The following is a 15137-nucleotide window of genomic DNA, read 5'->3' as shown; positions in this document are numbered from 1 at the left end:
ACACTGAAGAAAAACATGTTTCTTTTACATGACCACGAAAATTGTGTGCAAAACTTGCCATCTTAGATGCTTCCCAGGCAACTGCACTTGCCACGTGAACTTTCATAGCATATCTTGCACATATGACAGTTAAATTGTTACAGTGGCATGTTGAGCTGCACACACTGTTCAATTATAAATCTTCAGAAAGGAAAAGCTGCCTGTCCTATACTGATCAACCAAACTGAGAAGAAAAGAGACAAATGGCATATGTACAAAACATATGCAGATGTGATGCTGGCACACTGGTTCTAGAAATACAGCTTTAAAAAATTATAAAATCAGTTTTTCTTAACATCAAGACTAGCTATGCCAATTGTATTTGTGTTCCATCCAAATTCCTGTGTTTTGCAGAGAGCTTGCAAAGGAGGCAATATGGAAATTACTGAAGAGCAATTATTTTGACACTGAAAGCATTTTAAGTGTTTTAGCTCTAAAGCTTATTAGCTTTCCTGTGCTAACTGAACAGCTTCCGTATAAATACTGACTCTGTCAGAGTAAAATTGTCCAGCAAACGGAAACTTTTGATTCATTTCAAAACCAAAGCATTATTTTACATCATAAAGTCAACTAGGTTGCTCTTTTCCAGCAGGAGGACAAGTAGCCACGTCTCTGCACCAGGCAGATGAGAAGTGTCAGCAACTTGATGTTCTTTTGTTCTCAGTAACTTCGAATAGGAAGTTGGCAGTTGAAATTCAGGAGAAATTTAGATGTCTCTTTGAGAGAGGGGCAAGACAGGCTTTCCCCCTTCCTAGCTTTTCACTCTCAGCATCTTGATAAAAGCGGGCATAGACTGTTGTAAAATGGTATTTATTCATGTTGGATTTAAAGTTTGGAATTAAAATTGTTTTCTAGGAAGTTAAACACAGCTAAAGAAAAAATATACAAGCCATTATACTTTGAGAACTTACTCTAGATCGTGGTCCAGGAACTTCTGTCTTCATTAGAGGTCCATCATAATCAAAATCCACATCAATTTTAGCTGCAGCTTGACTGATGTATCTGTGTCCTGTAGGAAATAATGAAAACCTGAGTACAGACCATATTTTTTGTGTTCTCTTTCAGAATAAATATCCATACCTTATCTGACTGAGAACACTTGACAGATGAGACCAGTTACATTGTGCTGTCTGAAGTGAACCAAATACCTCATCTTTGACAAGTGTGGAATAAAACTAATACCAGTGAGGTAGCTTTAAAATAAAAAGAAGTGAAACGACAATGCAAGCCTAGAAAAACAGGCAAACCCTACTGTAAAAGACACAAGGACTAAGTCTGTTTCCATCTCCACTGGTAAGTCTGCTGATACACCTTGAGCAAGCCTTTGCTGGGAATGCCCCGTTGCTACGCAGCGAAGGCTCACCACCAGTAACAACCAAAAAGCTTCATGGAGTCCACTGGTAAACAGCACTGCAATGTTCTGCAATAGCTCAAAGAACACTGCCTGGAAAATATTAGTGCCTCAGAAAGGAAAATAGATATGTTTAAAATAAACTGAAAATCTCACGTGAATCCAGCATCTTGCACTGCAGCTCTGAAACCCGGGTCAAAAATAGCAACACAACTTTTGCTCTGTCCTATGCCTGGGTTGCTGTTCTTTATCCATGTATGTAATGGGGATATCACAATAAACTTTAATTCTGTAACAAAGCTAAAAGGCAAAACCTCCTGAACTTCATCAGTAACATGCTTGGTTCCCATTCCTGAAGCAACTGTACCACAATGCAGTGTTTAGGCATAGCTTGTAAGAGGAAAGCAGCTTTACAAATCATCTTTACCAACACTTCAGGATACAGCCTTTCGAATAACGCAGAAATGTTACACGGTATCGGTGGGATTCAGCCAGCAGAGCTGGAAAAGCAGAGCTGGAAAAGCAGCTCTTTCAACCTTGGTCATCTAAAATCTACGTGTACAAAGCTCTAACCTCTGACCCCAACAAGTGTCAGTCAGTGCCCAGCCACAAAGTTCTGGCAGCACCTTTCAGTTCTCCAAGCTTGTTCTCTCCACCCAAATTGGGGTGTGTGAGAAGGCCAGAAAGGAGCACTCTACATCGATTAGAGACAGATAGGGCACAAATAGCCTGTTAGCTCAGAGGAGTGCTGGATGTACAAAATAGAGAGACAGGCCTATATCCCAGTACCTGGTTAGCTGTGCTAGCACGTGCACACAGCAGTCCCCACAAACCAGCACCAACCCAGTGTTGGAGGCCGGAGTGACAGAGAGACCCTGCTGAGTGCATCTGGTCCCTCCCAGCCCTGGGCTCCCTACACGCCTGAGTGGCAGAAAGAAGGGAAGTGAAGGACGTGCTTTGGACAAGTGGAGCAGAACAGAACAGAACAGAACATGCTTTGCTTACCGCCATGCAAAAGGGAAGCTGGGGACACGGCCTACCCGCGCCACCAGGCTGATGTGATCGGGAAGTGTCAGGAAGCACCATTTCAGTAATGCTAAGCATCCATTTGGAATATGTGTATGTTCCATTCAGGGGTTTAGGGGGTAATTGTACGTTTGCAACAGAGGAAGTACAGACTTGATGGCTTTACTGAGGCGCCCAGCAAGAGACTATGAGCTAGCTCTGCACACTGTGACTAAGTGCTGGACTGAACTAACCGCCTGACAGTCCTGTGACTTTTATCATCAAGCACCTGCAAGGCCTCGCACAGCACGGTATCAATGACAAATTGGTCTTAATAAACTCAACTTAGGGGCATTGCTCCTGCAGCAGATTAACACCTGAAAGATAAGCGCATCACCTGTTTTGGGCTGCGACGGGCATTTTAAGATGGTGCAATTTGCAAAACCTCACGTGAAGATCCTCAGCTCCCTTTCTCTCAGAGGAAGGCCGAGTTGCAGGTCAGAGGGGTGGCGGGTGGCTGAAGTAAGGTGACAGAAGCACCTCTGGCAGCACAGTGCTGGTACAGCACACCCCATGTCACCATCACCCCTGAAAGGCAGGCACCCAGCGAGGCAGGCAGCGCCCAAGCGCACAAAGGGGCATCCACAACCGCCCCTCACAGCCACAACTTCATTTAAGAAAATCACCAGAAGCGTTCTTGTTTTCAAATGACAGTTGTCAAATAAGTATTTATCAAGGAAAGAGAGGCTATGCTTTGAGAGTGCTCAGCATTGCTTTGAACATCGCTGTTTGGCCAAGGTTTGTAACTGTGATTAGAGACGTTGTCTTCGGATTTGGTAAGCCCAGGCTGAGATGGGCACAAGAGGCAGTGGGCACAAACCAGAGCACAGGAGGCACTTCTGTGCTGTGTGGGTGCTGGAGCCCTGGCCCACGTTGCCCTCAGAAGCTGTGGAGTCTCCTCCTTGGAGGTCTCCCAAAGCTGCCTGGACACGGGCCTGGGCCCCCTGCTTGGGGTGGCCCTGCTGAGGCAGGGGGAGCAGATGGGCCCGGGGGGCTACGACTGAGAGATGTGTCAAGCAAGGCTGATTTTGAGAAAGTTTATCTGCAAAATCACAGCCCGTTGGAAGTATCTCTAGCTGAGCACTTAAACTCGCTGCTCATTTTGGGAAAACTTGGTCTGCAAAGAGAAATCTTCTCCCCAGCTTTAATTCCAAGTGTTATATCTGAGATGCGTCACTGCCTCTCCGCGAAGCTATTAATAGGTTTTGTTACAGCAACACCACTTCATTTTTGTGTCATTCTGTTTAGCATTCATGTAAATTGCAGACTGCATGGCAACTGTTCCGCCAGAAAAAAAAAAGCTACTGCAGATAAAAGATCAGCAGAAGCTACATAATACAGAGCTGATAAAGCTGCGGATCCAGTAGGCAGCTTACGAAGTCTACAAGGGGAAAAAAGAGACCCCACCAACCCCTCCATGCCCCCAGCTCCTTCCCTGATGGGACATCACAGCAAGCCAGCAGGAACATTTCAATTTCTTCTGCATCACCCAAGCCCCCGTGCTCTTCATCTCCATCCCTCCCCTCAACAAGCCCTGCTCTCTCCCTCCTATGGAAGAATTTACTGTCCCCCTGCATGTCACAGGGCACTACAATATCCCCCCTCCTTTCCTTTTAACCTTCTTTTCTGCAGAGCTGGGCTGGGCCCACAACTATTCTGGGCATCCCTGAATCGTATGGTGCAGATGGAGGGCAGGAGATTCACTTCCCTGCCCTCTGTCCTCTCCTCTCCCTTACCAGGCTCCATGTGCTGCTGTGTGGTACAGGGGAGAGCACCAAGAGAGGCACAGAAAACCGAGGGCGTTTTGGAAGTCAGCAGTAGCATAAAAGATATGGAAAAAAAAATGGATCTGATGCATTTAGAAATATAAGCATGAAAAAAAAAAGACTATTTCAGGTCTTTAATCTACCATGAAATAATTAAATCTAATCTGCTTCATTGAATAACAGAAAAACAGCATTTAGTTTGTAAACCTCATAAAGTAATAAATAAATAAAAATCTAATGAGCTTTCAAGAAGTACCACCAATAACCCTTCTGTTGGTGTTCTGTGCAGGTATTTTCTGCTCCAAGTACTCTGAAATACCTACACAATAAAGATTTACTAAGGTTTATAATGTTGCCCAGTAACATGCCAAATAGAACAGGGGTGAGAGGGAAATAGCTTTATAGTAAGACACAAATGTTTTATTGTACTCTGGTATTACTTTGCTGGTATTTTTTGTTAAAGGTGTGGAAGCACGTTCACTTATCTCGCACTTGATGGTTTTGAACTATGGTTGCAGGGCGTGTACAAAGCAAAAGGAACACATGCCTGGAACCCTCTTTCTAACCAGTCATAGCCCAAGCTGCCATTTCCCATAACAGATACAGGGAACTTTTACATTTTGTCAGGTTTAAAGCTTTACCACTATTTTTAAAAGTTTGACTTAAACATACTTGTAAAATGAGTTTTCCTCCAGATGTAAAGGAAAAAGTGAACTTCTTTTAGTTGTTTTAATAAGCTGAAGTCTTTATTGTTATTTCATTATTACGAATTCTGTGGCCCCAAACTGTTTTCTGAGTCATTTAAAAGAAAAGACTTGCTTATATTATAGTCATGCTCCACTGCAGGTCACTTCATTCCTCTGCTGAAAAGGAGCTAATAGGAACATGTAATTCAGGGCGTTTCTGCTGGAGAGCTCTAGACCCTGTTCTCTGCAGTGACAGCCTCAGCAGGGAGTTTTGAAAAGCCAAAACACGCAGCACGTATGAGCCTTACTGGGAGGAACCTTTTTGACTTGTTCTGCAAACAGCAAATGTTGCCTTCTTCTCCAGAACTTTCTCCAACAAGAACTTTTCTCCAACTTCCTCTCTCCTGAAAACATATGGCAAGTACACTTTTGACAAGTTTGACAAAGCTGCACATCCAAGACAGGTGAACTAGGACCCACATGCACCTTCCTCCTCTTCCACCATCGCCAACGTTCCTCCCATGTGGAACAGCAGCTGCCCATCTCTGGAAATCAGGCCACATTCCCTGGACACTAACACCTATCTCAGCGTAACAAAGCGAGTGGGCATCAGGAAACCCTTCCAAGACTCACAGCCTGTAAACAAGTCTATCAGTAACGTGCACGTGCAATCTTCCTGTTAGGGGAAACATTTAGCACGCTGTATTTCTGTGATTTTTAAATAAAGACTACTTTGGGGAGGGGGCAACCAGCCTCCCAGAAATGCTCAGTAGAGCAGCAAAGACCACAGAAGCTAGCAGCATCATCTTTTTGCTGCTATTTATGCAACAGCCTCTTCTGCACTGATATTTGAACTAGATATGTGCTAAAGGCACACATGAGCGATTAAAAATGAGCAGAGCTTTGCTGTGTGGTGCTGCATCAATTCACACTGGCACAGCTTGTACCTGTCAACAGACGGGTTTTATACACAGCAAAGGTTGCTCAAGTGAAACTAAAGCATGCCAGTCTGCCCGAAGAAGAGCTGCTTTGAAGATCATTTTTATTATATTAGTGATGTTGGTCAATTTATGAGACAGATTACTTTGTTTTAAACAGCTTTCAGGAGCAGTTTAGCCAAACCTCAGTTACTTTCAGGATGTCAGTGAACCAGAGTCACCTAAAAAAGGAGCAACACAAGTGACAGGTTTCCCTTCATTTGCTTATTAGCTCCTAAAGCATGCTAGACGTCATCATGTTCTACGAGCAAGTGATCTTTCGGCTGATTCACTGATACAAATTTGATTTATACATTTGCTTTCAAGAGCCCACGGTGTGTCTCATTTTATGAACACCAGTATAAGGACAGCTTTACCAATTTACTGGTCCTTGTGCTTGCCAAAGGGTCATTCCACCTCCTAGCTCAGGCAAATGCTATGGTTTGAATCTGAAGGAACAGCCTGCCACGAAGAAAATTAAAATGGCTTGTGTTACCTCATCCTGCCAACACATTGGGAAGGAAGGGATTGGTATGGACAGGCTCTCTAGGCCTACCTGCACCCAGAAGTACTGCTCACTGACAGCACATTAACTGGTGGGCCTGGGCCCAATCCTACACCTGAAATAGGATTTTTCATTTGAAGGAAAAAAAAAGTTGTAATCACATGTATGGCAGATGGCCCAATCCGTCACGATAAGCAGCAATTGTGTGCATAACCAACACACCAGCATGTTTCATGGGCACAGAGAGATACACATATCTGAGTGCATGACCAGCACCATGGTGCACAAGCACATCCATCGTTATAACAAAAGCAGAACTAGGTACGTAGCGTTCCTGGGAAATCAGGTGTCCTGATGTAACACAACTCAGCTTAGCAGGTAGAGAAGACTAAAGTGCACAAGTAATTGCAGAATAGACTCCAAAAACTGCACAAGTCAGTAATGCCCTGTCCAACAAATGGAGCCCAAGTACTCTGCGAGCCTTGCAAGTAAATCAGTAGATCAAGTAAATCAGACCACTCACTGCAATGCATCCCTAGTTAACTGTACCACGTCTGCTCAGCTGGAATTTCTCTCTCTCGAAGGCACTGAATGTATATTACAGCTTGGATCGAATTAGTCCTGTTTGACTTTTTAATGTCAAGTTACTCTGCAACAGAAACTCTGCAAATGAAGCTACTCCATTTTGTGACTGATGATTCAGGTCTTGGTTTTGAATTTGCATCTCCAGAATATATAAGTGACAGATTCTTACCAGGTCCAAGCAAATATATATTTTTTTTCCTAGATGTATCAATATTTATGCTCTTGAGCCAATGGACCAACTCAACCTACTGACTTTCTGTTGAGGTCTGTGATCAAACAGCAATGAAAAAGGAGTTTCTCATGGTATATTAACTTAGCATAAGAACAGGACCAAATACTATGACTCTTCTTAAAAAAGCATTATGAAGGCTTTTAAATTACATGTAGCTAATAAGACTGAACAGAGTATCTCTTAACATCAAATCAAAAGTCAGAAAACAAATGATGCGTGATTAATGAACCTAATTATCAGAGACCACATCAGCTAAATGACTTGCAGAGAACTTTTGACCCCTCTCATTTGAAGATGGTGAGTACAACAAATTAAATTCTACTTTTCTTGCTTCTGGCAGACTCTTCAAAGCTCTATACAACATACAGCATCCTTCTAAACACTTGAGTGTTTAACATCAGCAAATTATCATTCTTCCTTTTCATGTAACAGGATGTCATCATTTGCCAGCAGACAGAAAAGCTCGTATTTCAACTCCTGTTTTCTAAGCTATCCTCATCACTCACCAGGTGTCTCACTCAGCAATTTTTAATAAAGAACCACATTGCTATAGCAACATAATTAATATAATTACACCCTTCTAACATTTGGTGATGTTAGCAGTCACAAAGAGCTCTACTGTTAGCAGGTCTCTGGTGTAAGCAGTGATCTCTGACAGGTAGGTTTACCAGAGGCCTAGGAAGTACTTAGACCTCTGATACGCTTGACCAAAACCACTCTCTATAAATACAGTTCCTGAACGTACAACAACTGGATATTACCTGAGAGAAACTCCAGAGGAGGCACTGTAATTATATCAGTGTAATTAAGAGGAAGAACTATCCTAAGGCAAAAAAGAAAAGATAGAAAAAATAAATGCTGACACATTTCTCAAATTCAAATGTTTTGCTGTGAAAGCGTGTAGAGTGAAAGATCCCCAGTCCCAAAGGAGGCACGTTGCACGTGCCATACACTGCTGCCCTGTACAAGTGCAGAAAGGCAATTTCCCATGTGTGTCTGTAGCTTCTACTCCATGGTGTCTCCCAAACCTCCTTCCAGATTGAATTTTTGGAGCATGGAGGCCCTGACAGCCTAATGTAGGAGGACTGTGATTTCCCCCAAATACTATTTTAGGTGTTGCAAGTATAATCTGTTACTAACAGCTCTTGAAATGCAATGGCAAAAGCCCAGGCTAACTAGAGGTGTTTGGAAAGCGAACATTGCTGTTGCATAATATTATGAAAACTGAGACTGCTATTTACAGAGTGCTTATGCTGCAAGATCAGAAGCTGCTCCACATGAGACTGACTGGGTTTCAGGATTCCCACATACACACTGGAGATTTTATGGGAAAAGGATTCTCCAAAGACCAAGACCAAACCTGAAAACAAAGAGGGTAAACAGGAGTGGAGGCTCCCAAAAGAAAGCGCAAGAACAGCTCCCTCCCCCCAAATGCACCATAATCCCAAATCAACTCTTCAGCACTAATGGGAGCACCAAGCTGCTAGTTTTCCTGCAGAACTTGTGATGTGAATCAGCCATAACATTGTGCCTCATTTGCAGCCCAGCAGACCACAGTAAGTGAAAGTTCATCAGGACCCCTCTAGAGGTTAACAGCCACAAGGGAAAACAGCCAACATTACCATGGCTGCCCCGTGTGGGACAGAAGGAACGGGAAATTAGATGGGGATGTCATGGGCCTTACTTGTCCTCCTTCGCCTTAAGGAGCTGAGAACTGCTGCCCAAACTTGGCCTTGCAGCACAGCCTCCTGGCCAGTAGTTGTCCAGCCACCATTTTTTATCTGAGCATTGCCATGTGTCTCAGCTTTCGGCAGAAAAGCTGAGATACAGATCAGGCTGGGAAGGAAAGGTTCCTCAGGCTAGCAGGAGAGGTTGCACTCCAGGTCATCAGCGGCTGGTTCTCAGGGCAGCAGCTGAAGGGGACCTCAAGTTTGTGCCCTCTATCACCCAGAGAAGGGATATGATCTTTGCTTCTCCCACATATCCCTCAAACATATCCAGTTTATTCTCTCTACTGAAAGAGAGAAATATTATCTGGATGTTAATATGGTTTGCGTTAGGCAGAGCAAGACCTCAGACCACTTCACTTCTTGTCCTGATTTTCTAGGGAAACTTCTAATGTATAAACAGAACAAAAAAAATGCAATAGGTCGTAGCAAGTATTAATACTGGAGACAAAAGAAGGATTAGGGTAAAGCGTTCTCATGGTTTTCCAACCTCTTCCAGATAACTGTGATGGGGACAAGTCAAGAATGAACACGAACGTCTCTCAGTCTTCACTGCAGCACGCCGGTGAGATAAAGTGGTATTATTCTCTGAAGAGAGCGAGGAAACAGGCTGAGATATGTAAGGTATGGCCTCAACCAGAGTTAGTTCACCTAGGGCACTGCAATAAAAGTGCTGAGTAACTGGAGGAGAACAACTGGATCTATGAAGAAAGATTGAAATATTATTTAAATCATCTGAGACAGAAGTACAAGGTTTTGGGAGAGGTAATAGGTTTCAAATATGTAGAAGGCTTCTGCTAAGAAGAAATAAACATTCCAGCTTCCAGGTCCACTGAGGATAGGACAAATAGTAAGGATTTGACTTTTCCTGTTTTTGAAACTTAGGTTAAACATTAGGAAAAAAGCTCTAAAGATAAGGGCAATTCAGCAACAGAGCAGATTGCCTGGGGAGGCTGCAGAAGCCGCACCGCTGGGGGCTTTTAAGAGCAGGTCAGCATCCTGGAGGAGCATGTGCGAGCACTAATGGGAACTGATGCCTCCTTAAGGCAGAAGACTGGCCTTTTGGCATGCTTTCCAGTTCAAGAATCAAAGAAGAATTCAACCCCTCAGGGTAATCAGCAGGAAACTGAACCGAGATCTCTAGAGTCCTCATAACTGTGCTGCTGCTCTACCATCTAACAACAAACTATGATTTGGCCCACCTCTGAAGCACAGAAATGGAATAGTTTTCCCATCAGACACAGCCGATCAAACCAGAGGTAGCACGAAGTGGGGCTAGTGCGTGATTCTGACTGTCAGCCCTAATTAACCTGCAGCACGGAGACTGCTGATGGCACCGCAGCTGTGACTGCAGCGCTCAGCTGACGATGTACACTGAGAAACGCCAGTATTTCTTCAGCATCAGCTGCCTCTCCTGGGCTTGTCTCGATGTTGCTGTACTGAGAGCACTATGCAGGACTATTTGTTAAAAACACATATATATATTATGCTAGCTACTCTGTCTATCGATGTTCTTCTGCCACCTCTCAAATTCTATTAAACTGTACCTTAGACAGCAAACTATCAAGTACAAGAAATATATACAGACAACAAATTGATACCTGATTACAGCTTATTATTATTTTTCAGGAAAGCATAAGGACTCCAAATTATTACAGGCTTTACATGTATGGGGAAGATTTAATTTGTATGTTACATCGATACATTTCACTTAGCTTTTACACTTTAATCAGCTTAAACAATTTTCAGTTTTCGTTTTGTAGTTATCTGGCCATGGACTAGCACTGTGTTAGGAATTAGAACACCACAAGCAATGGTCAAGTAAAGAAGATTCTCCTCCCAGATGCTTAACTCTTATCCCACATTCGTTAAAAGATTTGAGGACTTGAAATCTATCTCGATTAGAATTAAACACCATCTCCCACATACAACCAGAGAAAAAATTCCTAGAAATATTTTGATTAATATTGAGTTTAGTTTCCTTTGTTCCCATGTGTTTTACAACAGTGAATGTGGGTGCAATTCTCTGCCACAGTGAATGCAAACTTGCCAACATCCTTCCTTTTCACATGCCCCTTTTTTGTCAGAAACCAGCTTAGTTCATGCTCAGGGCCAGCGCAACGCTACCACCCACATTTGCTTTAAAAATCAGAAATAATCAAGGAGGAAGACTCTCTTCCTCTAAATAAATTTATAATAGATTCAAGCTGTGTGAATTATTGCACTCAATGCAGACACGCAACTGAAACATCACAGCCCACAGACAGAGAGACTTCTACCAAGAGGCAAGCTATTCTCCTCTCCACCTCCCCTTTGCAAACCCTGCCATTTCAGTATCTCACTGAAAAAAACAGCAGACCAAATGGCACTGCAGGAATTTTGTGGGAGTAACGTATGAGGAGTCTTTCTCAGTCTGTACAGCTCGGAGTTTGCATGCTCAAAAACATGTCGGAGGAGAGCACCCTGAGGCAGAAATTGGACATCACCCTCTGCATCTCCCTAAAAACAAGCAGAGACCAGCAGTGTGACCAGCAGTGCTGCAGCCTTGGCGGGTACTCAGCAGGAAAATGACCCGAAGCTCACATTTTTTCTACAGCTGTCAGTCTCCTGCCTATTGTGTCAGCCAGGAACGTAGCAGGCTAAAAAATTACCAGGAGACAGTTCCTTCTGGTAGGGACTTCTGCTTTTGCTCCATGTTTTATCTCTGGAGACATGCACCCAAAGCAGCGTGCCTGCTACACAACATGCCAACAAGGCCCTCCATCCTTTGCTATAAGCCTGCTTTTAGCAGCTTTTCCACTTACAAGTTTCTGAAAAGGATGGCCTTCTGGGGCCCAGAGTTGCATTTCTTTTGTACTGCCGCCCTTCATTGCAATGGTGAGAACAGAAAAGCTAGCCCAGCTGCACTTCAGGGACCTCAGGTGCACTGCACAGCTGTAGTGATTTGTCTTCCTGGGCAGGGAGCATCAGGAAGTGTGCAAGATGCTGGGAGAGACAGGGAGTGTTAAGTGATAGCGAGACAACAGATGAGCTCAGAGGACTGGCAGCTGCTGAGGGCCTACTTGCTGCAAGCACTTTCCATTGGCCACTATCGACCAAACGATCACTGCTCTTGCACAGCTTGGGTAATCAGTGCATCACTCCCATAAATAAAGGGCATCCAGTCCTGAAACACTGACCTAATACTTTTCCAATAGCTACAAGACCAAACGTTCTGTTCTTTAGCCAAAGGTCAGTTGCTCCCCAAAGTTTATTGTTTAAAAGGGAATCAAATTTATTTTTTTTTTTAAATTTCTAAGCAAATGGAGGGGTTCTGTGTTTGCATGGCAGTGGCACAAGGAGCACATTGGCTCAGCAGAAGGCCTAGAAGAAAAGAAACATTAATATTTACTTGGTCACAAAAAAAGCCATTGAGCCATACTGTATTCAGTGTAACAGCACATAAAGTGGACACTAGATCTTAAGTTCAACACTTTGTCCAAAAAGACCAAAAGAAATTTGCACTTTAAAAGCACGAGACCGAAGTTTGCGCATGTATTTCATGAGACTGGAGGGTCAATGTACATGTGCTAACCTAGGAGCAGGGGTCTAGCAAGAACTTGTCATCATACACTTAGGAGAAAACAGCCTGAAGCTGTGGGTTAGGCCTTTATTTTACATTAGAGCTGAGTGCAGGCAGAAAAATACCCCCAGCAAAGGCCACCTCCTGGTGTCAGCCACACAAAACCTCCCCACAAAGAAAGACAGGCAGGGGCATGCTATGATGGCAAAAGGTGATTTTGATGGATGACTTTTTCACCTCTGCACCACGTAGCATGAGAAAGCAGCCCTGTTAGAGTTCCAAGGGCTGATGAGCTTTGTTTTGTTTAATAATTTGCACTGTAAACATGCTGAGTCTTTCAATTTGCCAAATTAAAAAACAAACAACCAACAAAACAAAAAAAAAATCACATAAAAACCCACAGCATCCCTGTGTGCCACTTCTGTACTACAACTGCATCACTATCCGAGAAGCAGAACGCAGTATTGTTCAAGTTTTGAAAGATGCAGCACTAGATAAACCCCAGCAACTTTCAAACTGGAATTTTCTTCCCTAGCATAACATGAATGCTACCAAATACAAACCAAATAGTACAAAAACCACTTACCAAATACAAGCAGCCTGGAGTTCTGCTGCAGACAACAGCTCAGTTGTCGACTAAGCAACATTGACGCCATTTTATGTTTTCTTTACTCAAAAAGACTCTATCTTGAGGCTGATGTTCTGGAAGAGAAAAAAAAAAGAAAAACATTTATTCATGTCCCTGTGGATGTAGCTACTGTGCCATTCATTTCAATTTCTCCTTTCGGTATCAGGACTGAGACCTGAGTCTGACACTAGGTCCTGTTAAGGCAAATGACTACCAGAGTAAATTTGTAACTCCCAACTTCAGTGGGGCCAAGACATAAAAGATCATCATTTAGCTTCCCTTCTTTGCTTGCTCATCGACTTTCTGTATGCATGTTAGACTAAGTTAATCATTTAATATTTTTTTTTCTTGTCAGTCTCTCAAGACAATGTGTTACTTAAGACCAAACCTATGTTCATGATAAAAACTTCATCTAAACCAAAAAGACAGCATGAGAAACACTAGAAAATAAAAGAAAAACAATTATTTGAAAACACAGTTTCTACCAAGCAATCTCATCTCTCCAAAGACAGCCTGTGAGAGCCGGGGTTGTTCAGCCTAGTGAAGGCAAGGCATGTACCTGATGGAGGGCGCAAAGAGAGTCAGGCTCCTCCCAGTGCTGTCCAGTGAGAGGACAAGGCAATGGGTGAAAAATGAAATACAGTAAGTTCCACCTAAACCATAGAAGAGGTTGTGGAGTCTCCCTGCTTGGTAGTATTCAAAACTCAGCTGGACACTGCCCTCGGCCATCTGCTTTGGGTGGCCCTGTGTGAGCAGGCCTCGGAGCAGCAGGCCTCCAGAGCTCCCTTCCAGCCTCAGCCAGCTGAATCGGAATGACTTTGTCAAGTCCAGTAGCATGGATGCTAATATGACTCCTTTTTCATTCTGGATTACCTGCACAGAAAGCCTGTCTGGAAGGCACAAGTAGATAGAAGAGGTTATTAAATTATTATCTACGATACAGGTTAAATTCAAACCTTACGCTTCAAAATCTGGCGTGTTCTACCTAGGACTTCACAGGCCCTGCTTGTCTGTGCAGAGACCATGCTGACATTTTCCTCCTCACTGGGTGCCCTTTTGCCCCCAGTAGGGGCAGGCCATCTGCTGGCAACGGATCCAGGCTTGCAGTCCAAAGGGAACTGCGGCCACCACCCGTACACCTCCCGGGAAGAGCTCCACGGAAAGGTGCTGCTCCTCCCACAGAGCGAGACCACAGCTCCCTGCCGGCATCCTTCTTGTGCCCTTGGTACAGCACGCAAACACTCCTTGGGCACTGGATGCAGGGAACACATCAAGCTGCAATGGCAGGAAGCATCTCTTATCCCACAGTAATATATCAGAAGTTTTATTTCTGTATCATCTTTAGTCAACACACCATTTGCTTTCCTTCACACTTCAGATTTTTCAGAATTGACAAAATAAAGCAAAAAAAGACATCCTCATCTGCAGAGATCTATTAATTCACAGACAACATTAATGCTTTGGTACAAGGAAATTTCCCTGTGCCTTCCCAGACCACTGACGCAGCACTTGGTTTCTTGCAGTTTGCTCTGAGTTCAATTCAAAAACTGATGTATTTTGTAATCTGCCAAGGTGAGCAAACACTTGCACAACGTTTGTGCGCAGTCTACAAAAAGCTTGCTCAGCTTTGTGAGGTTTGGAACGTAGAAGGAACTAGACTTATGAAAATCCCAATACCATGCATTTCTTATCTCAGTCATTCTCCAGCAAAAAACAAAGGTGAGTCTGAGTCAGTGAAATCACCACAGTGGAAAAAAAGCTGCTAAAGGGCCAATCAGCCCAGCATCTCTCACAATGATTAACTACTTTGACGTCCTCTGCTCAGAGCTACTCACCTCCTCTGTACTCCTGCAACCTTCAATTTCCTCCTTAACTTTGCTCTGCAAGATTTAGAAGTCTCCAGGAGCCTGTTAAAAGCTAACTTGAGCACAGCTTTGCAGGAGCCAACAACTGGAGCAGTGCAAACGTTCCTATGAGAAAGCTAAAACGTAACCCACCGTGACTCACTTTGGTG

General features: G+C 43.6%; 1 protein-coding gene across 3 annotated transcripts in view; it reads right to left on the bottom strand.

Moving 5' to 3' along the window:
• ABAT (4-aminobutyrate aminotransferase) overlaps window positions 1-15137 on the bottom strand; it is a 58415-nt gene that overhangs the window by 24254 nt on the left and 19024 nt on the right. For all 3 annotated transcript variants that reach the window (XM_068699588.1, XM_068699587.1, XM_068699589.1), the window contains exons 2-3: window positions 13082-13197; window positions 951-1048 (exon numbers count right to left, since the gene is read on the bottom strand). In XM_068699588.1, coding sequence (XP_068555689.1) covers window positions 951-1048; window positions 13082-13151 — 168 coding nt within the window. In that variant the 5' untranslated portion in view covers window positions 13152-13197. The remainder of the gene's footprint in view (window positions 1-950; window positions 1049-13081; window positions 13198-15137) is intronic.

The sequence above is a fragment of the Anas acuta genome, chromosome 15 (genome assembly GCF_963932015.1).
Source record: "Anas acuta chromosome 15, bAnaAcu1.1, whole genome shotgun sequence".
NCBI classification, from domain to species: domain Eukaryota; kingdom Metazoa; phylum Chordata; class Aves; order Anseriformes; family Anatidae; genus Anas; species Anas acuta.
Note: the sequence above shows the minus strand (reverse complement) of the source record. Positions and strands in the feature narration are given on the sequence as shown.